Source organism: Pseudochaenichthys georgianus, chromosome 5, assembly GCF_902827115.2.
Source record: "Pseudochaenichthys georgianus chromosome 5, fPseGeo1.2, whole genome shotgun sequence".
Classification (NCBI taxonomy): domain Eukaryota; kingdom Metazoa; phylum Chordata; class Actinopteri; order Perciformes; family Channichthyidae; genus Pseudochaenichthys; species Pseudochaenichthys georgianus.
In genome coordinates this window covers 25,214,041-25,237,560 of record NC_047507.1, presented here as the reverse complement: position 1 = coordinate 25,237,560, position 23,520 = coordinate 25,214,041, and the positions used below count along the sequence as shown (strand labels likewise).

The 23,520-nt window shown below is 42.8% G+C and overlaps 1 protein-coding gene across 4 annotated transcripts; it reads right to left on the bottom strand.

The window, feature by feature from the left end:
- Positions 1-3,688: 3,688 nt before the first annotated feature.
- LOC117446294 (ras-related protein Rap-1A) lies at positions 3,689-23,484 on the bottom strand. 4 transcript variants are annotated; one of them, XM_034082412.2, is made up of 8 exons: positions 23,385-23,484; positions 17,193-17,281; positions 16,190-16,258; positions 15,617-15,673; positions 14,516-14,656; positions 10,506-10,649; positions 10,006-10,131; positions 3,689-3,770 (listed from the first exon to the last, which is right to left on the bottom strand). In XM_034082412.2, exons 2-7 carry the CDS (start codon positions 17,247-17,249, stop codon positions 10,042-10,044), a joined length of 558 nt encoding a protein of 185 aa, XP_033938303.1. In that variant the 5' UTR covers positions 17,250-17,281; positions 23,385-23,484; the 3' UTR covers positions 3,689-3,770; positions 10,006-10,041. The 4 variants fall into 4 exon arrangements, with proteins under 4 accessions (XP_033938303.1, XP_033938304.1, XP_033938307.1 ...); XM_034082413.2 differs by having other exon boundaries at positions 17,193-17,286; positions 23,385-23,475; XM_034082416.2 differs by lacking the exon at positions 23,385-23,484 and adding an exon at positions 20,683-20,850 and having other exon boundaries at positions 17,193-17,286.
- Positions 23,485-23,520: the final 36 nt, after the last annotated feature.

Here is a 23,520-nt window from a genome sequence, read left to right as displayed (position 1 = left end):
TGAGGTGTCGGACAGTTTTCCAGAACAACTTTAGTGCCGCCCGAAAGTCCTTCTCCATGTCTTCTCCGAACTTCTCCCACACCCACTGCTTTCCCTCGGCCACGGATGAGGCTGCTGCCCTTCGGGCCTGTCGGTACCTTGCAACTGCCTCAGGAGTCCCCCGGGATAACAAATCCCTGAAGGCCTCCTTCTTCAGTCGGACGGCTTCCCTGACCACCGGTGTCCACCAGGAGGTTCGAGGGTTACCGCCCCTTGAGGCACCTAGGACCTTGAGACCACAGCTCCCCGCCGCGGCTTCGGCAATAGAGGCTTTGAACACCGACCACTCTGGTTCAATGTCCCCAACCTCCACAGGAATGCCTGAAAAGCTCCGCCGGAGGTGTGAGTTGAAGGCCTCCTGAACTTGGGCCTCCTCCAGACGTTCCCAGTTCACCCGAACTACACGTTTGGGCTTACCAGGTCTATCCAGAGGCTTCCCCCGCCACTCGACCCAACTCACCACCAGATGGTGATCAGTTGACAACTCCGCCCCTCTCTTTACCCGAGTGTCCAAAACATACGGCCTCAGGTCCGATGATACGATAACGAAATTGATCATGGACCTTCTGCCTAGGGTGCTCTGGTACCATGTACACTTATGAGCATCCTTATGTTCGAACATGGTGTTTGTTATGGCCAATCCATGACTAGCACAGAAGTCTAGTAACAAACCACCACTCCGGTTCAGATCAGGGGGGCCGTTCCTCCCAATCACGCCCCTCCAAGTGTCTCCATCATTGCCCACATGTGCGTTGAAGTCTCCCAGCAAGACTAAAGAGTCCCCTTCAGGAGCCCCATACAGGACTCTTTCCAGGGTCTCCAAGAAGGCCGTATACTCTGAACTGCTGTTGGGTGCATAAGCACACACAACAGTCAGAGTTTTCCCCCCCATAACCCACAGGCGTAGGGAGGCGACCCTCTCGTCCACTGGGGTAAACTCCAACAACGAAGCACCCAACCGGGGACTTGTGAGTATCCCCAAACCTGCCCGGCGCCTCACACCTTGAGCAACTCCGGAGAAGAATAGAGTCCAACCCCTATCCAGAAGTAAGGTTCCAGAGCCGACGCTGTGTGTAGAGGTGAGCCCAACCAGATCCAACTGGTAACGCTCCACCTCCCGCACAAGCTCCGGCTCCTTCCCCCCCAGAGAGGTGACGTTCCACGTCCCCAAAGCCAGCTTCTGTCGCCCGGGTCTGGTCCGTCGAGACCCTCCGCTTTCGCTGCCACCCTTCTGGCAGCGCACCCGACCCCATCGCTGTTTCCCGTAGGTGGTGGGCCCGCGGGATGGAGAAGCGGAGGTGTTGCCCACGTTGCCTTTTCGGGCTGGGCCCGGCCGGGCTCCGTGGCAAGCCCGGCCACCAGACGCTCGCCGACGAGTCCTCCTTCTGGGCCTGGCTCCAGAAAGGGACCCCGGGCTTCCTCCGGACCGGGTATCCTCACTTCTTGTTCTTGTTTCTTTCATGAGGTCTTTTGAACCAATCTTAGTCTGGCCCCTTGCCTGAGACCAATTTGCCATGGGAGACTGTACCAGGAACACAAGGTTCCAGACAACACAGCCCCCAGGTTCATCAGGGCACACAAACCTCTCTAAGAAAATATATAATAAATATATTATATTCATTGAATGTACAGTAGCTGGATTTTTAAATCCTACCTGCTTTCCTTAGACTTTGAACTGTAATAACCAGGAGAAGATTACAGTAAATCCTGTCTATCAGGTGAGGACAAATAAATAATCCAGGTGGGGGCTCGGTGTGCACAGCACCAGCAAGACTGTGGGGTTTGATGGCCATATATACCATCCTTCCTTCTTTTGACTAACCACGCTTTGTTTGCGTTATTGTCATGAAAAATATGCCCCATTTTCCCCCCTGATAGTCACATTATATAACTAAGTGATAGGATGCAGGCTTTAGATGTGGGAGACATTTATGTACCTATACTGACACCTAGTGGTCTTTACAAGTAAGGCATAACATGATGTGCAATAAGGAGCATCATACACTTAAAGGGGCCCTATTGTGCTCATTTTCAGGCTGATATTTGTATTTTCTGTCTCTACTGTGACATGTTTGCATGCTTTAATGTTCAAAAAGCTCTTTATAGATCTCATAATACCTGTGCTGCAGCACCACTTTTCACCCTCTGTCTGAAACCAGAGCCCAGTCTGCTCTGATTGGTTAGCTGGTCGGCTCCGTTTTGATTGGTCAACCGCTTAGAGATGTCCTGACACTAAGCCTATCAGGTACAATGTGCTGGAGCGCTAGGCAACAGAAGCAAATTTGTTATGTAGTGATGTCATTATGTTAGGGAAATAAATAAATGAGTCCAATCGGGGTGTTTCAGGCAGGGGGGGTGGGAGTGTCTTTGAACTTTGGGAATGTACCCTTTGCAGACCATTTACATGCACAAAAACCTACGGACCACACTACAGTAAGGTGAATCTGAAAAAGGATAAAAGATCCGGTTTGAATTTGCTAGTTGTACAGTAATATCTTCTCTATAATAAATAACTTGCATTTCCCAACAAGTTCCTTATTTTTGTTTCGTACAAGTTTCCAAACATTTAAATAAAAGCAAAAAAAACGTTTAATTACACTCTTCTCAAATAAGTCAAATCTGCTTTGGATAAAAGTTTAATTCACAAAAATACATTGACCAATATAATGAAAATGTACTAAAATGTACTTTAATAATCCATAAAAGCTGGAACATCATTGACAGAAAAACACGAAGCATTATTAGAGTTGGTTTAGTATAATATATTTCAGCTTCAAGAGACATAGAAATCAATCCTTATTTTCCCCATATTTCTTCTATAAAAGACCCATTTTTTTCTGAAGCATTATTATGCAAAAAATGGCATTAGAATATATTATGGGAGCTATGACATCCCAGTGACGGAGTATAAAATTAAGTCACATCAGAGAGAGATTTGCTGAAGAGAAGTCCATGAACAACAGGGCGAACAAAGAAAAAAATATATAATAAAAATAATAATACATATTATAGACCTTGATCTATCATCACTGACATGACAGGCATGGAGAATAGGTGTATGGCTATAAAAGAAATTTGCACTTTTCCACTTGATTTCACTTCAAAACATCTACACTTAATAACTGACGCATTTTCTTCCATGCTCGTTTTTGAATATTTATAATCATACAACTAAAAAGAGGTCAACTTCCATGTCTACGATATTGATATTGAAAAAGATGAAAAATACTGAAGTTCTAACTTTGTTTTCCTTCTTTTCATCGCTGTTATTATCTTTTTGTTTAACCTTCCAAAAATGAAAACGAGGGGGGGGGGGGGGGGGGGGGGGGCTGCTCTTGGGCCATGTAGGCGGCTCATGGACACTTTTTTTTTAAACTTTCAGAGGCTTTTATCATCATAAGTTTGTGGCGTTTGTTGGTGCAGAAAATGGAGACTGTCCGTTCTGGGTTCACACTGAAACTGAGACACAGAGGAAGGTCCTCGGAGGCAAGAGAACGGTCTTCTCTCTCTTACTGTCTTTTCCATCTCACTCTTTACTCTCCCCATCTCCCTTTCTCTCGCTGGTGCAGGTCATCCTCGTCTTTGATAGGAGCAGTTCAGCTGATTCTCCGTGTATGGCTGATGGAGGGGGGGGGGGGGGGGGGGAGTGGGTGGGTGGGAGGGGGGTGGGGGTGGGCTGTTGGAATGCTGGCACGTTCCAATCAGAGCAACAGTTCTTCATTACAGCATTTCTGCAACACAACAAAGTTATTTAGTACACATTCAGCCTGACAGAGACTTACAAGCGTTCTTAGCCCTTGATGTGGCCATTAAACAGACAAAGACAAAAAAGATGTAGCACTTAAAGGGTTTCACCTATTTCAGAATCAGAATACCTTTATTAGTCCCACACAGGGGACATTTGCATCGTTACAGCAGGAAAGAGCCACAGACAGCTTAATGTTACATGTGTTAAAAAAAAGTACTAAGTTATTATATAATAAAAAAAATAAAAGTAAAAAAAATACTTATCAAAAGGGTTAGTATTTATCAAAATACAAATCCTGTAGCAGTTCTTAGGATTTAGCAGCCAGGTGCACCTGAGACTAATGCACCAGCACTTTCAATGGCTCTGCTTATTTATAGCAAATATATCTGTATTGTTCTTATTGTTTTGAGTATGTGTCCTTGTGTTTTATTGCAGCCCCTTTGTATAAGTTCAATTAAATGTAATGCCCTCTAGTGGCCGGTGAATGGCATTACATCTGTTGGAGGGAAACGTAGGAGGAAAACATTTAACTCGGGACATTAAAAGCCACGACACAAAGCTAATATTTTGGTCTTAAAAAGGTGAGAAATGCATTCCCAATATATATTCTTAGAATTAAGATGAAGTCAATTCTGTTTACATCGCTCAATATGACAAATGTGCCTTCAGGGTCTTTACAATATGTAAAACATAAAAGGACCCTCTATCCTTACATAATCGATTTGGATAAGGATAGAATCCTAAAAGAAAACCCTTTAAAGAGTTACAAATTGAAGTAACCTCAGGAGGAGCAACACATCTACTATGAAACCATCATGAAATATATATACCATTTGAATAGAATAGACTAATATAGTACAAGTGAAGAACTACGTTCAAAATATAAGTGGTTGTTAATGTGCTTGAGATATTCTTGATGTTCAGAATTTGTATCCTCCTGTTTTTTTTACGTAGCTTACTGAAATGAAAAAAAACGACACTCAATATGACACAATTATAAATAGATTGCACAGGTGCAATAATGATGTATTAGCCGAGCGGTGACACACCTAGTACCTTGTGTTTCTTGCTTTTCTGTGGTTGTATCTTTATGATTTATTGCACTAATTGCAATAAAGCATGGATTTTCCTCTTGGACAGCAGCATCAGCTAAATGTGATGTTACGTAACCGCAAGAACTTTAAAGACAATGACAAAACATTAAAATGACTACTTTTAAATTTGATTCTTAATACAGTAACTTCTTTGTAAACTTTTATGGAACCGTTTAATGTTTTGGTTGGTGACATGTTTTATGTTTTTTATTAAAAGCAAAATGGCTGTCATGGGCAGTGAGGGCTGCAGTTTGCTCTCAGGCTGTGAAGAGTGGAGGTAAACCAGTGGAGTGTTTTCACAGCAGGCATGTTGGCTTATGATATTTACAAAGCACAGAGGTTATAATCAAGATTACGGATGGCTATGCTCCAAATAAATGTTCCAGGGCCTTATGCAATCGACTGCAGCTCGCAGGCATGACCAACCAGGGCACTAACGTGGAAAGCAGCCATGTTCAATGTCATTGGTTACACCTGCTTTTTTGTTGCTGTGACGGTCTGCTTTGAAAAGAGCTTATTGTGAAGTCTGTTAAAGTTGCATTCAAGGCCTCCAGCTGGAGTAACATCTAGTAAGTACAGTCCTAGACTTCAAAGTTCTAAAAGACAACCTGAAGCTCAATTACTCAGTCTATAAAACTGTAATGGCAAAGTAATGCAATGATAAAACAACATGTGGGCACATCTGCCTCAACACTGTGCAGCGAAGAAACAAACTATGTGCAAAAAAAGTATTAAAAAGATGCCTGTAACTATTTTAACAGCAAGTCAGGTTTAAAAACTTCAGCACAAAACTGCAAATGCTCTCCGAGCCTGCATCTTTAGAATCAATATGCCATCATATCAAGTATCAGCTTCATTTCAATTTCTGTCCGAGTGAATACAGCGGCAGCTAAAATCAAAGACTGCAGCTCATGAGGTCAGCAAACTGGAAAATGCCCATGTTGTACAAAGTGAAGGGTCCCATTAACTCTCAGTCTGTGCTGTCCGAGGCTGGCACTGTAACCCCTCTCTCTCTCTACAGTGAATGAGATTGTGTGTGGTGAGCGGTGGAACAGTGGGGCTGTAATCCCATTAGTGTTGGTTCATTGAGCCGGCCAGTGTGTGAACGGAGCAAGGTGCGGGGGGGGGGCAGACACCGCCCCGGGGCCTGCTGACTGAGGCCCCTCTCTCTCACCGGACCACTAACTGACCAACACAGATGGATTCAGACGGGGAACGCAGTGGGTGGCTCAGTGACCCTGATGTCTGGGCCGGGCACAATAGCACTGTCTGTTCACTAATCTCCTGTTATCTGTCATATCAAATGTTTGATTCCCCACCCAACCTGCGAGTGAAAAGTGGAGGTGGGTGTACCATCTCTGCTGTTTGGCACTATGGGGTTTTGTTCTGACAACAATGCCCAAAATGTGTTTTCGGAACAGTTCAGATGTGTTGAAGGTGGGCTGTCTGAGGTACTTCGCCATGGTTAGGGTATCACCTACAGTAGAGGGCAGTCAGCACGCCCCTACTTTAGATAGACAGACAGGAGATTTGATATGGAAGCAAAGCAGCATTTAATAGAGTGGGTGCAACACTAATACCAATAACAGCAAACATGTTATATTAGAGAGGGTTTTATGACCATGGTTAACTTCCTAATACTAGGTCTAAGAAGCTTATAATACATAATTAAAACAACAAATGCCTAGATGTTTTTTTTAATCAAGCCAGATATTGAAATGGTAATCAGATCTTTTGTTGTTTTGTATTTGAAGTGTGTTTTTATTCAAATAACCACTTCAAAATGTTTGGCTTTTATACCAACTTCGGGGTGAATAAAATAAATGTATATTATTAACACAAACATACAAATGAATCGAGGCAGCAGTAGAACAGCAAATCCCCTGTGCAGTGGGGTACAATTACTATTGTTCCTGGTCTGGTATAGTGTATACCTAAACAGATATGAGTTTTTCGTTTTGATATCGATTTCTCCAAACATATAGTTATTATTATGACAATGTGAGACTGAGATCATTGTAATTCAAAGGTTTGTCAACTTAAATAAAAAAGGGCTCAGCTACAGGACAGCAGGCCACACATGGTTAAAAGTCGGCATGTATGACACTTGAGCAAGATGTCAGCCATTTGTTGTCAAGCTATTCTTTTAACTACATTAACTACTACATTCTTAGTGTCTGTATATATAAAGGTCTACACGTATAACACCATGATTGCCTTTGAGGAGACGCAGGTTTTTCCAACCAGCCATAGGGAACAGATTAGGCTATTTCCTTCAATGTTTGGAAATACTGACACCCAGCGTATTAATCTCCATGTGAGGCTGGGGAAAGGTCATGATTTGTCACGAGACATGCTCAAACTAGTGAACCTCAAGTCATCTTTTAAAGGAAACTTTCCACTTCAGGGTGGAAACATTCTGACTGAGACTGAGCGGAGGGTTAACTGGGGTGAAATGTTATCAGGAGCGCATAATAACCCCTGACCTTCTGCTAATGTGGCCAGCAGCTAAAATAAGAATTGGGAAGTATAACAAAAATATACTGTGGGAAGATACCAAATATTTAGCCACACAACTTATACTAAATAAGCTTTTCCTTGAGCATTTCTGGCTGCTAACAGATATGCATAATGGAATTACCATATGTATATAGTGACAGAAGTTGCCAAGCTCCAGCTAAAAAATAGCATGTATAATCTTAAAAGCAACTGAATGTAGAAATACGTCCTTACACTTACAGTAGGATGGAAACAATGAAGCCAATATTTACAAAAAGATCTTTAAGGATAGTAGATGACATGTACTGTCAAGCAGCAATCCAGCGCCTATTATCATTATTGCATCACATACAATGCAGATCATTACCAGGACAGCTTAAAATAAATCGACTCGTTTCTATTTAAGAAAGATTGATGGGAATACGCAGCCTGATTTGGGCTGCTTTCAGCCTTCCTCATTAAGTGTCCGGCCTAATAATAAAAAATGCTGTAAAACGATTACAAAATGAAGAAGCGATACTCATTTTCTCTGGTAAACTAATGACAGATTTGGATTTCCTCAGACTCAACCAGCAGCTGCAGTCTGCTGAGGTCCACATTTAAAGCCAGCCATCATACAGTGACTCATTCATTCAACAGCAACAAGGATGCAGAGGAATTGCTAATGCAAGCACTTCACACGTTTGAAGGCCGACTCGGGGGATGTTGGCATGTCCTGAAACATTTACTGGATCTGTAGCCAATCAGCATCGAAGCAATGCTTTTCTCTGTCACGAGATGACAACTGCTGTCATCTTGGAAAGTGACACGACTTGTCCCACACATACGCCTTATAATAGATGTCTGATCTGTTGTCACGTGGAATAGTTCCTCTTCAGATAATGACTACATTTATAACCCAGTACACAGAAGAAGTACCCTGCAACTCCCATAAACTGCACTAGAATGACAACAAATAAAAACCCTTGATATATAAACAGTGGAAAACACTTATTGGGATAATTTTTTGAATGGGTGAAATTGATGGCATTGCCATTTATTTTATGTTTGTATATTTATTTCATGAATATAGAGTAATTCATTTGACAGCGCTTGTATTTACTGGCTCACTCCCAAGTATTCTGCCTTTGTTCAGGTATTATCAATCCACTTGACGAGGGCGGCATCAGCCACAGGTACTTTCCTTGTGCAAACTTGTTTTCTGTAGGCTGCACAAGGTAGGTTGAGGAACACCAAATGTTTGGCTCCTGAGGCCGCTATGGGTTTTTATTGGGAGAAGATTACTTTATCTTTCCGGTCAGGATTTCTATGCGCACGAAGCACAAGCCTCAGGTAGCCGAGAGGCAAAGGGTTACAGCGGGGCAGAGCATTAAGGGAGTAAATAAAGTATAATATAATTCTAAAAATTACTTACATTTTCCTTATTCGTCTTTTACATGTTTTGTATGAAATTGATACTATAGGACTATTTCCAAAGCATTTGTATAGACTTTTTGATCCACAAAACCTTTACTCCGTCCAGTTCAGGTGTTTATGTGAAGTGAGTTCATTTAGAATAAATGGAACCAATAGCAACTTTCTTTTTTTGTACCATTTCCCAGTTATAATATCTGTTGCACATCTACTCTCCATAAGGGGGGGCTCTCTCTCTCTGAATCGCTCCTCCCGAGTTTCTCCACTCCCTCCTAGCTTCTCAAGTCCTCCTTAACGAGCTCAACAAGGCCCACTGGTGACGTGATGTTAAATCAGATTCATTTGACCGCACTTCACTGCAGGCAAAGAGACCCATAATAGACTGTGATGAACTAAAAGTGAGTAGCATCATGTGGGATGACATAGAAAGATCAAAGCTCTTACGGCCCCTACACACGGCGGCGTGCGTTGCCGCTTCAACGCTTCTGCCCATTCACTTTGAATGGGGTGACGTCACTATTCGCCGAACTGCATTGTGGGAGCAAAGCGTAGCTTCTCTCGCGGTGCTCGCTGCAAAAGTAGAGCAATGTTCTACTTTTGCCGCCTCGACGGAGGCGTCAGCCAATCAAATCCTGCGTATGCAAATCTGACAGTACAAGCGCTAGCCAATCAAACCGCGTGTATGTTGGGAGAGCCAGACCGCAGTTATTTCCCATATGTCAAAAAATGGAGGAGAAAATGATCGTGGCGGTAGGGAATCACCCGGTACTCTATGACCAGTCCCTCTTTACATACAGGGATACAAACCGGAGGAGCCAGGCATGGGGGGAGGTGGCAGAGACAGTGGGGGAAACTGGTAGGTTTTCGCCTGTTTGGGGAGTTTATATCCAGTGTACTTCGTTTGAATGGACAGCTAGCAAGCATAGACAGTATATTTAGCCAGCATGGATGTAGCATGAATGCTTTGCTTTGTCTGTCCGGGGCGGGACATTCATGTGATTGGTTGTTGGTCGCGTTGCTCGCGTTGACTTCCCAAGCTCAAGACACGCCCACCACCAAGCGGCAACGCACGCCGCCGTGTGTAGGCTCCGTTATGCAACACTAATTAACCTGACAGCCAGCCTGGGCATCATGACCTCACAGAAAGGTGAGCTCCTGGGCCTTTGTGACTAGACTATTGGAAATGTTACACACACACACACACACACACACCTGGCTCAGAGCTGCTGCAGGGGCTGGAGGGGTCTTTTAAAGCAGGACACAGTTGGATTTCTTTTTCGCCTTCTTCTTTTCCACTGGCGTTTTCCTATTTATCTGTCTGACCAGGTCATAGAAGATCTGAGAAAAGAGGCGACAAACAAATATTTCAATTATTGAACATCAGTCAAATCATATCTCCTCTTTCAAACAAGGCAGTTCCAAACACACTGTGGCGCCTTTAAGAAATCACTTGAGGCCTCATTACTAAATGGATTGATGCTTACACACATTTGGTTTAACAAGGGTGTATTAAGTATAATCCGACTGAGCTCATTAGCACTTGCATCTTGGATGAACCATACCAGTCTTTGTTTACAGAAAACTCAGATGAGGTTATTCTTACAATTAGGTTAGCGTTTCAATAAATCCCTGAGCGATAAAAGTAATATGGTAGCTGCTCTTTGAAGATGTGTGGGCAGGTTAACCAGTGGTTAGTTTCTGGGTGTACTCACATCGAGCACGTTGATCTTTGACTTAGCAGAGGACTCTAAAAAGGCACAGTGGTTCCACTGTCTGGCCAGGTTCTGGCCCTGCTCCTTCCCCACCACACGCTCATCCTCCAAATCGCACTTGTTCCCCACCAAGATCATCGGCACCTGAGGACAAGCAGAGGAAAGAGTGTGAGCCGCGTGTGTGACTTTGTGTCATAAAAATAGACTTAACTTCATACATGCAATATAAATAGCATTCTCTCTTTTAAAATATGTAATTCATATAACATAGCGGCATAGTGATTATCTCAATACATACAAAATTGTCAGCACCGATAAGTGGAAAAACAACAGATCTGAAGCCCTGAAAGATGCTAATTGAACACAGATGTGTCCTGCAATTATTTTCAGTGGTAAGCCCATAGGTTCATAAGTAAGCCCATACAAATAAACAGAGAAAGTAGAGAGGAGTATTTGTGAAAATGCCAGGAATTCTACGTAAAGCTTGGATATTGCAAAAGTGCTGTACATACGAACATCAGTGTGTTCGATAAAGAAACTCTTTTAAAAGCTGCTGCCTGCCCCTTGAAAGAAAGCTCTCCTTAAACATGACTGCCGAGCACACTGCGGACATAAAAGTCTATATCTGTCCAGTGCAAAGTATTGACATAGGGAAGGAGGAAGTGAGAGTATAAGCAGGACAATATGCACTCACACGCATCCTTAAAGTACACAGTGGAGACATTATTATTATTAAGAGCTTATTCATTTCCATTTGAAGTAGAATTACAGGGTCACAAAGAAAATCAATCCATCCCTGTGGTCAGGCAAACTAATCGTTTAGGTTACACAACGGGGACACAAGAGATTAAGAAATCAATGTGAATTTGCAATGATTGCAGTTTCTTTTGCTTCTTTAGAGAAGGAAATCCTAAGCTGGGAACACAACCACTGACATGTGCAGTTGGTTTTGGAGTCTCCCAAAAACCAGACACTTCTTCTTTTGTGGAACAAGTCAGATGTTTTACCAGCCAAGGTCAAAAAAACAAAAACTCTCTGAGGAAGAGAGAATATTCCGGGCATAACATCGGACCCTAACTGTCACAGTGGGCCGAGTCGGGGCAGCCAGGGTGTCGGGATGCGTCTCATCCTGCCTGCTGTTTCCTGACCGTCTATCTAGGGAGCATGCTGGCCTGAGAGGAAGTCATGGCAGCCCCGCCCGGCCAGGATAACATCGCTTTCCTTCCTGAATTTGAACATTTCAGCTGGATTCCACGCTCTGGCTGCTCTCTGGAATTACATGATAGTGTGTGTGATAGACAGTGTGCGATCAGTCTGCATTTAAACTTGGCTTTACTAACCAGCCACCGTCAAATTGTATGGCAACAGAAAAAGGCTCAAGTCTGAGAAAGAGTTCAATGTTTGCCTCAGTTTTCCAGGGGTTCACAGGGTGTGTGTGTGTGTGTGTGTGTGTGTGTGTGTGTGTGTGTGTGTGTGTGTGTGTGTGTGTGTGTGTGTGTGTGTGTGTGTGTGTGTGTGTGTGTGTGTGTGTGGTGAAGCATAACAGGCAAGAGACGTAATCAGCTGGTGGAAAATGTAGCAGGCAGCACAACAGGCGCCAATAATATATCAGCTGGGGAAATCTATTTGTGGTGGTGAGACTGCAACAAATAAATCCATGAATGGGAAATCCTGCCTTCACTCCCTTCTCATGGTCCAGAAATGACACTTAGACATGTCTGGTGGAAAAACTGAATGTCTGTAAGCAACATGCTAGCACCCTGACATGCGCTAACTTGTTTAAACTTGAGACATTCTTCTACCCACAAGGCTACTGTTCAGGGGTCGTTTTTGACAGCGGTGTGGCCACGCTCCTTCAGAAGATGTAACACTTTTCAAAGCACTGGATGAATATTCCAGGATCCTTTTTTTCCTTTTCTGCCTCGCTCTCTCCGGGCTGTGGGGCAGACGACAGGAAGCTGCGATGTTTAGATTAACCCCGTGGAGGTTGCTGCTTGATGTTTGATATCCAAACAAGCCCACTGCACTGCTGAATGACATTTCTCCCAGGGGTCCTGGGAGAACCAGTGGTATGCCCTCCTAACACAAACTGTGAGCCAAGCTGGAATAAAAAGGATGGAGAGAGGGGATGGTAGGATAGAGGTATGCAGGGAAGAAAAAATGTTCAGAGTCAGCAGCATTAGCAGACTGGAGGAATCCGTGCAGGCCACAGAGAAACCCTTCAGACGCTGTTAACATGCTACAGACAGGTCCCGCCCACAACGGCCTCCTAAAGATCTGACTGTGGGGAACGCAGAAAAGGGGAGTACAAAGTACCCCAAATGAATGGATCTGTGAGTCACAAGCATGGAGTCAGGCATTAGTACCATCCGAGTCACACAAGTAGAGACGGAGATGGACCCAGAAAAATCATAAGATCTTTCTTACATAACAATTGTAGAAAGAAGTAAAGGGAGTGAGCTCTTAATACACTGGTGAGTGCTCACCCACTTCATTCTCCTCTTCTAATTTCACCCTACTGTGTTGAAATGTGCAGTCATTAAAGGCTTGTTAATTGAGCTTGGACATTTCAAGTGAGTCTGTACGTTTTGCCAGCTTTGCAGTCAATTGTGCGTGGAAAAGCCGAGAATGAGAACAGCTGCAGCAGCAACCAGAATGTCTGCTTTAGAAATAGTTTTAAAGCTTTCGCCAAATAAAAGAGACCTTTTTAAGCATTTCCTTAGGCGGTGCATTCCTGCAAAGGGCAAAGAGAGATAAACAGATGTGCTGGTCATTGAAGGTAAAAGCTTGAATCACCAGCGGACTGATAGCTAACGGGTGGCCATAGTACCCAGATAAGAACAAACCTAAGAAATGTTGAGGGACCTCGACTGTTTTCTTGCAGCCACTGATCCTGCAATCCATCTGTTAGCCTGAGGCTAACCTCAGCTCTCTAACCACGTACGCTCTAATGAAGCACCACAGCCTCACGATCCAGTGTGTTTCTGATGAGCTGAAGCTTTCTTTGCACATCGTCCCTGACAGTCCAATCACCCGCACAGAGTGCCAGACCACAGTAAGACCACAAGGAAGGCCATAGAGAAGAGGGGGGGGGGGGCAGAGAGTAACAGGAGTTAACTGGCACAGACACAGAGAACGGGAGCAAGAGAAGGACAAACCAAAAGATGGACACAGAAGATTTGAAAACTTCAGCTACCAGCTGCAGAGCTGCTTTTTAGACGGTTGATAGGGAACAGGGAGAAAGCAAGGAAAGGAAGAAGTAAGGAGAGAGAGGGTTATGGTAACATTCACTCTCTCTTGAGATCACCAAAAAAGGGCATCTGAGATCCTGCTGACGCACTATCTGGGCCAGTAGAGAGTGCATGAAGAGCGTACTCACTCTACTGCCTCACAATTCACCAGATATCCAACAAATGGAAATATGCCTTGAAGAAAAAGCAAACCAGGAAAATAATGACGTGACACGTCTTCTTTTGATTTGCTCCGTTACAGATCCAAGCTGAGGGGCACACTTGGAGGGGAAACCACAGTGCATGTCTGTTAAAAGTAAGACTAAAGAGAAAAAGACATTCCCCTCCTTTGTACTGGCCTCTTAGCTTAGCGGGGACTCTGGCTCCGTCCATTTAAACAGATGAAGTAAAACCACAGAGACCTGCGTGACGCTAACATTAGCTAATGCTAGGCCGAGTACAATACACAAGTTTCAGTGAGTTTCCTTATTGTTCTCACTATATAGCCAACAGACGTGACACCGAGTGCATTATGTTTAGGTAATACAAATGTGTAATTACTGGCATAAGATGCAGTGATTACAGTGTTGAATAGTATCCATAGCAACAGTACAAGCAGGTCCTGATCAATGTAGGCGGCTGAGAACAGAGAAGTGCAGAGCTTGTTTCTGTGCTGTTCATTCCCTGTGGCTCTACAACCCATTTAACCATGATAGAACATGAGAAAAACGTCTGTGAAAATGCGAGGAGCTGATGTTAATATGCTAAGTGCAGACTTACATCCTCTGTGTCCTTTACTCGTAGAATCTGTTCTCTCAGGTCCTGCAGGTCGTTGAAGGTGGACTGTGCTGTGATGGAGTATACCAGGGCGAAGCCTTGGCCGTTCTTCATGTACAGGTCCCTCATCGCCGTGAACTGCTCCTGCACAGCAAGATAAAGGGCAAAGGCATGAGCTCTGTCATATTTCCTCTTAGCATCCATTGTTAATGTCCATTACAACTCATAATCACAATATTGTGACCTGCTCTGAGATTCAGCACATATAGTGACAGATTATGTGTGGTGGGGTGTTGCTGGATCTCCGTCAAGTCTCTCCACAGCACACTCACACCATTGTGCAGTGTGTGTGAGAAATACCAGCACCCCACGATTGTCCACTAGAAACGGGCATGAACATGCATGTTGCTTCTGCATAATCAACATACATACATACAATAACCTTTGACACGTACACTCTTCTGCTGGATTAAAGATGGAGATATTCCTGACAACAAGACTTTGAGTATAAAGACATGCTGTAAGACTTTAAGCTCAATTCTAACAACATCAGTTTACAAGCTATAGTATATTGACCATATTCACCATCTTAGTTCAGTATGTTAGCATGCTTACGTCAAGGATTTGGTTTCACTGTAAATCTTGTGCATATGTAAAATACATTTGAAACATACAATGATGCTCAATGAGATTTGAAGTGACCAGTTAAATCGTAAGTTGATCGCTAACAGAGAGGTGAACATCTGCACCACATATCATGGTAATCCAACAAATAGTCATTTCACTCAAATCTACAAATGTCCACCTCAAGGTAGCGCTAGGGAAACGTGTCAGGGGATCAAGTCAGTAGGATGAATGTCTTTATGGAAAAACATAACAGTGTTTCAGGTCATAACTACATGGCATCTCAGCTGGTTAAGTCTTTGACAGCATAGTACTTCTCAATGTTTCTTACAAAACCCACCCACCTCAAGCCTGGGATTTCTGTTTTACCCCAAAATAAATCACTATCCTAGAAGAAAGGAGTTTCCCATGACCTATAATGTGGTCAATACAGTGGTGCATGGAGTGGATAGAGACTTCAGTGGTACAGGGTTCACTTACTGTGCCTGCTGTGTCGAGAATTTCAAGCATACATTGCTGCCCATCTACCTCCACTTGCTGGGAGAAAAAAGGAAACGGATCATGTCAAGCTGCATTTCAGGTCAATGGGCACATCATAGTCTATCATTAAAATACTGGAATGAATACATGCCAAGAGGCAGATACAACAGTGGAGGAGATAATGAAGGAGGAGATAGTAAGGCTGCTCAATTAAATCGTATTTTAAATCGTATTTTAAATCGCGATTACGATTATGGCTTGCAACGATTACGAAAACAACGTAATCTAAATCAACTGTTAAAAACATACTGTTCTCCAATAAATGGATGTGTCTAAGTCAATGAATAATCGAATTTAATAATCACGATTACAATTAGTGACCCAAATAATCGAGATTATGATTTTTGCCATAATCGAGCAGCCCTAGGAGATAGTACATGTAAAAGCACAGGAATTTACTAAAAGGAGAGAAAAAAAAAAAAGAAGGATGAAGGGAGTTAGATGAGAGAGAATAATATCATGAAGTGAACCTGAAGAACAGCTGCTAACAATCCCTCCTCAAGGGACACTCACCTTTCTGTACGAGTCTTCTATTGTAGGGTCATATTTTTCCACAAAGATTCCCTGTACAAACTGAACTGTCTGTAAGAGAAGACACAGAGGAAGACAACGTCAGATCAATGTGACCTCCCGGGCCACAGCAGCGATATATCCAGAGTGGCAAATGTGTCCCCGCTGCTGGGCTGTCACAACAACACGGCCAGGCACTGAGGAAGAGGGTGTTTGTGATGTTGCCAGTCGGAAGACAAAGTTCAACAGAAGCCCAGCACATCTCTGATTCATCGTATAGAGACACACATGACATTAGGCACTGCGCCTGCCCGTGAGTTTACATTAAGGTGGACCGAGTTCACCTGATAATGTCTGAAGGCGTAAACATGTCCGCCTGCCAGTTTCAGAGAGATTAGCGCGACTGCGACACCTGGACTAAGTTAGCTCAAAAGAACATGTAATATTTCAGACAATTATAGCCTTCTGAAAATATACAAAATAATTGGGCAACAGGATATTTAAAAGTTAATTAAGACTTTTCTTAATGATAATATTGGCAAGGCTAGAATAAGCATAACTGTATTCCTAATACCATGAGAAATTTTGTTTATCTATACTATTTTACTTATAATAGTTCATTTATATTACTTGTATTGTTAGTATTACTCAACAAGTTATAGTTATTACTCTATATAAAAAAGGTATTCTGATATTTTTACGTTTTTTTTGTACTGAGCATTTTCCGGGAATGCAGACATTTGTTAGGAAACACAAGCATGTTACCACCCACAAAAGAAAAGCAAAAGCAAAACTTTTATGGTTAAAAAAGAGGATCAGACAGTTTCACATGTGGTGTTGTGGCAGCCAGTGTCAAAAATTCCCTAAATGATTGAACTAAAAAGTTTTCTCCAACAACTTAAAGCAATATTAGGTTTTTGTCGTCCCAGCGAAGTACAAAGGAAACACACTGCAGAGGTGTTAGAGTGGGAGGGGGGCAGGAAGGGGTTCAGGAGGGAATACTCACCAGAGCAGACTTGCCCACACCTCCAGAGCCTAACACCACGAGCTTGTATTCACGCATGGCGGGTTTGCTTCACCGGACAGCCCAACAATCTGCTCTGGACGAATGAGGAAAAGCAAAATGGGAGAAACAAGATGAGAAAAGGGTGTAAAGATAGAGGAGAAAACAAAACAAGATCTAATTTTTCAAAACAAAGGAATTTCCCAGTCTCTGTTCTCAGAGTTTTTCCCCTCAAGAGGAAGGATTCTAGTCATTCCTGGAACTTATGGACAAGAAGCAGCACCACAATGGAGGGAACACCCATAAGTGGAGCTGTTTCAGGGTGGAGGAGGTGAATAGTATGTGACCCCTCTCTAACACAAACCAGCTGTGGGGTGTGTGTGTGTGTGTGTGTGTGTGTGTGTGTGTGTGTGTGTGTGTGTGTGTGTGTGTGTGTGTGTGTGTGTGTGTGTGTGTGTGTGTGTGTGTGTGTGTGTGTGTGTGTGTGTGTGTGTGTGTGTGTGTGTGTGTGTGTGTGTTCTGTATAACTTCAGAACTTCTTTGCAATTTTTTTTACTTTTACTTGTATTAGCAACCAACTTTTTGGAGTAAAAACCTTCCCCTTTTTGCACTATCAACAGAAACATGACAACTTGTCAAACAAACACCATACAAAATGATTTAAAGACGAGATAAGACTATTTTCAAGATTGTTACACAGTGATAACTGAAATAGGGGACCAGTGTACACTGATATTATTTACTTGCTTCCTTTCTTGCAGAAAATACTTCCGGTTTAAGGATCCGGTTCTTTATCATACCCGAGCTATCAAAGATGTTGGTATTTGCAGATATAATATTGCACGTAGCTTTCCTGTCTGAGGTAAGAGTCCGAGTTAATGCTTACAAAAAGAGCATTCTTATGACTTTACAAAAACCCTCACATTTTTCACAAATGTTGACGATGGTGTGTGTGTGCGCGCGCGTGCATGCGTGGAACTAAAGGGAGATGATCCATGGATCTGGCAGATATTCCTCATAATGACACAAGCATCTGGCATTCACAACCCAAAACACACCCTGCTGTCAGATGTTGAAGTCACTCCAGTTTGTTTTTGTAAGACAGCAGTATAGTGTCAGTGTTTTTGACTAATGACAGCAAACAGCTGAAAGTGAAACCTGCAGTGGGGAGGACATTGGGAAATAACTGGAATATCCCGGTTTAAAGGGATGCAGAGGCTCCTAATTACTGGCACACATTGTGGCATAAAGTCAGTGGAGTTGGCCAACTGTGTCACTGCAGAGAGAGAGCCCGCTACACTGAGGGGTGGTGGGGAAAGAAGAGGGGGATTTCTGGATCATAACAAATTAGATTTATATGAAAAGCTATTGTTCACCAGCCAAGTAATTATTTATTTGAAGTACAAAACATATAGAAAAAAGCCCTACTCTGAGAGAACACAGGCTGAGCTACACAGCCTGATAATAGGCTTTTATATATACACACACACGCTATTAAATTCAACCCTGCCTACACGTCTGTATTAGAGGTACGTTATTTAAAAGCCAGAGTTTCAGTGTTACCTTAAATGTGACTAGGTTTGTAGTGAGGGGAAAACAGACACCAGGTTGCTTAGGCCTCACATCAAAGGACTAGCCCTGAGAGGACAGCATCTCCAGCATGAGTTGAAGTGCATGCTGTGTTGAAAATCAGAAAGTGGCTTCAAGTTCAAATCAGGTCTAAAGGGACAAAGTATAGCCACACGTTAATAGTCAACTCTTTTGCCCAAATAAAAAGCTAATCAGAAAGCACTCTGGGAAGCAGATGATCCCCTCCTGCACTGTTCTTTTTGCAGCACACTCCATCAAAAATACTCAGGGGGGGTGGATGAAGGAACCAAGGACCTCCAACTTCAATTGCAAGCAGTGACCATGTGGGATATGAAGCCCGGACTGTGAATAATTCATATTCACTAATCCTCTACACAACAAAGAGAAGTTCTCCTTGCACGATTAGGGAGGAGCCATGGGAAGAAAGAAAAAAAAAAGAAACCAGGGCGCACGAGTGCTATGCAAATAGTGCCTGCTGCACTCATGTAAACATTCAAGACCAGAGGCAAGTGCATGCACAGTGTAACATATACAATGTCATAAAGAGAATGTCTCACTTACATTTAGGCCTTACTGTCAGCTATCCACATGTCATGGTTGTTGTATGAACACTGAGGGTTCACAAGATAAGAGAGGTGACATCAGGAACCCACTCTGTGATAGTCACTGTTAGATTAAAGGCAACGCTGAGATGCTGCAGATCTGTGTTAGGACCCAAAGCTGAGGTATTCATAAGGCTTATTGGTTTCATTTTACAACAAAAATACTTTTTAAAAAGGACTGGTTGTGTTTAAACTTAATCCCTTGCATTTTTCATAAAACTATTGTTTGTTTTTTTCTGATGTTGGAGGAAGTGATTTACTTTTTTTCCAGGAAAGGTGAGATAGACATTCTAAGGGATAACAAATGTAGTTGTGTGTCCTGTGTCAACAAAAGGGAATGATGTTCAACTAATCTTAAAATAGATTATGTTACCAGCTCATAAAAGTATGGTAAAAAGATTTTCAAATATGTATAACAAAAACTGATGCTACTGAACACATTTTCAATACATAAATAGAGCATTGGGGCAATAGTCATTTGGGAAATAAACGTCATAATTAGTTATTTTGCCATTAACTTATTGCACACAACCAGAAGGGCAGTTTAAGAGCTCAGAACTCAGTAAATCATCTTCATAAATTAAAATATTGGTCTATGTAGGCGTGGTGAGAAAAATTAATATCTTAATATTTGTAATGCTGTTGAGCTACGCTTAACTTTTGCTTACAAATACATTTTGAAGTTAAAATGCGTTGTTGAGCCGAGCGTCAAAAGGCAAGACAGTGTACTTCTCTCTAAGCTCGAGTAGCAGTGAAGGACAACGTTTTGCAGCTCGAGTGTGTTAAATGAGGTTCTCGAGAATAGCAAAGTGGATGTGCTTGATGCCTGCCAAGACAAAAATACCACTTTCCCCCAACTCAAATGACATTCCCAATCAAGCCCCCAAAAATGCTGCTTTATATTCAATGAGTGAACAACTTTCTCCTTTGAACTCTGGTCTTATTGAGCTTCCTACTCATAACTGTAGCATCTTCTGCAAAGGATGCTCTTAATTTGACTCCTTTTCTACAAACTTTCACAGACACTCACTACACGCTGCACTGTACTCCCTCAACGGCCTGCCTACACACTCATGACACACACAAACAGACACACACGGATGGCCATTTAAGGACATCTCCCTTTAAAAACCAAACCTCTCCTTCTTTCCATCGCCCTGAACTACACACTGTCATTCCCAACAAAACAAACACATCGCTGCCGTTCCTCTGCTCTCGTAGTAACCCCAGCAAATAAGGAGCGAGGGAAAGCCACATGCCACAGAAAACATGCTCTACCATGACATCACCGCATCACTCACCCTCTACAGCCAAAGGTATGTATCCATCTAAGGCTGGAAACTGGACGAGGTGGTGCTGCTAAGCAAGAATATGCAGCAAATGTGTCTGTATAAACTACGCCTCAGTCGAGAGGAAGCTGAAATAAGAGAGCAGGAGGCTTCACAGCTATGCTACAACATTCAGGATGCACCGTTTCCTGCTGTAGCGAGGCTAATCCAACAGATGTGAAGCTGTCACAGCGCCTGACTCAGCAGGGCGGTTTGATTGACAGCTGCCCTCTGTATCCTCCGCCCAATGTAGATGGTGAAAATGCACACATCCGTTGGTTAAGCTGGCAGCTTGATACCGACTTGTGTCATCTTCCGATTTGCTTGCTTGTTGACCTACATGACAATTACGGGAGCGACGCTGATAAAAAAATACCCCTTGAGGTTTTAAGGCGAAAACAGGGTGACATAATAGTGGTTCTGGTGGAGCGCGTTTTAATGTTGATAAGCTCATTGTTACTCATTACCTCAACCACAACCACAGTCCACATCACTTGTTCACACAGCACTTGTTCACACATCACTTGTTCACACAGCATAAGAAACCCACACACTAACAGGGAAATCACCCAGGAACTACTGACAGCAGAAAATCTGTCAAGCAAAGGTCTTGAGTAAAGAAGACATAACGCTTTATTTTACATATAATTTATTATCCTCTTTTTTTATGATGTCTTTTGGTGCCATTAGTAGAAGACACCGTTTATTGGCTTGGGTTGAGTTCAAAATCAGCTGTTGAATATTCAGAGGAGTTTCCCTATAAGTACTGTTCAATTTAAAATCGGGTTGAAATGTATTTTATTTTCATCAAATTACTTGATTAATTTGCTATTAAACATGTTAATCTTCATATGTTAAACTGGATGATGCCTATACTCAAATTGCACTTTTGGGATGTTTTTGATGACCTGCTTTCGCCAACTGAAAGACTAGCAAGCTTAGCAGTTAATTGGAATTAATTAATTGGAACGACACCAACACTAATTTGACCTATAATGAGTGCCAAACTTACAAAGTTCTTTCTAGGAAACATCCTAGTAAATAAAAACATTTACAAGCCTATAAAATAAATTGCTACCACCAGAACTTAAAAAATAAAAGCTAGTTTATTACAACAGCAACTACCGGTACTCATGAAAGCTGACATTCACATGTAATAGATAACACTGCATTTACATTACTCATGAACATTTAAACTGATGTAAAGGCCAATTGAAATGTTATCTCTCCTTAAGATGGTATCAAACTTCCTACGCATCTTCTCTTTCAAAATTATACCTCAAGACTGAATAAGGAACCAAAAGCTTTGAAGTTATCTAGTTAGATAGTTGTGACATCTCTCTTCAGGTCCCTGAATGTCCCACCGCGAGTCAAAACCAAACTGCAGCCCGGCAAACGAAACTTCGTGTGACTAAGTTATGACAAATATCTGTAACTGACAAACACCCACAGAATGCATGTGTTTGGCTGAGGCTTTGACCTGTAACCACATCCTCTTTCCAGAGAGCAAGAAGGATTCATGCTGATAGGATGGAAAAGGAGTAGCTATCTTCTAAAATAGATTCTTCCAGTCTCGGTTCCTGTTCAAAGCTCCAGACAACTAGGCTTGCTTAGGGAGGAAGTGGGTTTTATAGCCTATACCTGATTATGAGCTATGGGGAGATTCAGGGCACAGGATGAGGCGGATGCATCATTTCAGTTAACACATGTTGAAAAGGAGACGATAATCCACCTCTGCAGGGATGCCTACACCTCTTGATACTCTATTTTTAATAAAGCATCCCGACTGTGTGTTTATAGTTTGAGGATGTAGTACACCTTTCCTGTTTCACATCACTCTCCATGCAGCAGTAAAAAACCTGCAACAGGCAACCCATAAAATAAGAGCTTGGCCCCAGACAGGAGAAAGTCAAATGAGCTCTTGGGTTATATCCCTGTGAATCTACCTAATTTGCTTACGGCAGTGGCATATGTTTATCACTCCAGGTCATGCTAAATCCCTACAATCTGTGGCTGGCTCTATAACCACAGAGCAGCAACTAACACTCCGTCGATGCATGATTACACCCTTCAGCTTCATAACACCAATCAAATCAAATCACAAACCCGCTTACAGATACTTAAAATAACAATCTTTAATCCAGACAGCATCTGTCCATAAACAATCTAGGTTCACATCGGCGACTACGCTAAATCCCGTTTTCAAAGCTCGTTAGCACAATGCCGCTAACTAGCTAGCTTTAACTGCCTGCGACGGGCCGCCGACACTTAACAACCGCTAGCTACAGCTCCGTTAGCATCAAGCTAGCTAGCCGACACATTCCTGTCCTCCGTGTACAATCAAAACACAGCTAGGCTGTCAGAAACACGCTGGAATCAAGCGCATTTTACAGCTCACACGTCAACCGGGCCTGGCAGGTCTTAAGTCAACCCCTATCACGGTGTATTTTCTCAAGAAAGAGCGATTGCTGCTAACGTTACCTGCCCTTCCGCCTGGCCTTGACTAAAATGGGAGTGCACACTCCGTTTTGTACTTGCGGACAATTTCTTTTCATTTAAACTACACACGCCATGTATTCGATACTAATCCCGCATGTGTCGACAAGACGTGCTCCCAAGCAAATGGGTTATTTGTCCGCGTTTAGCATGTAGTAAAGTTTGTGGTTTGCACTCACCGTTTCTCTCGCTGTCTCTCGCCGCTCCGCAAGTGTCAGTTTGCCTCCGGCCTGTGTGCGCAGCAGACGTCACTCCCCACTATTTCTCATTTTTCTTAAAAGGGCATGACACATCGGCCTCTCGTCCCGCATCATT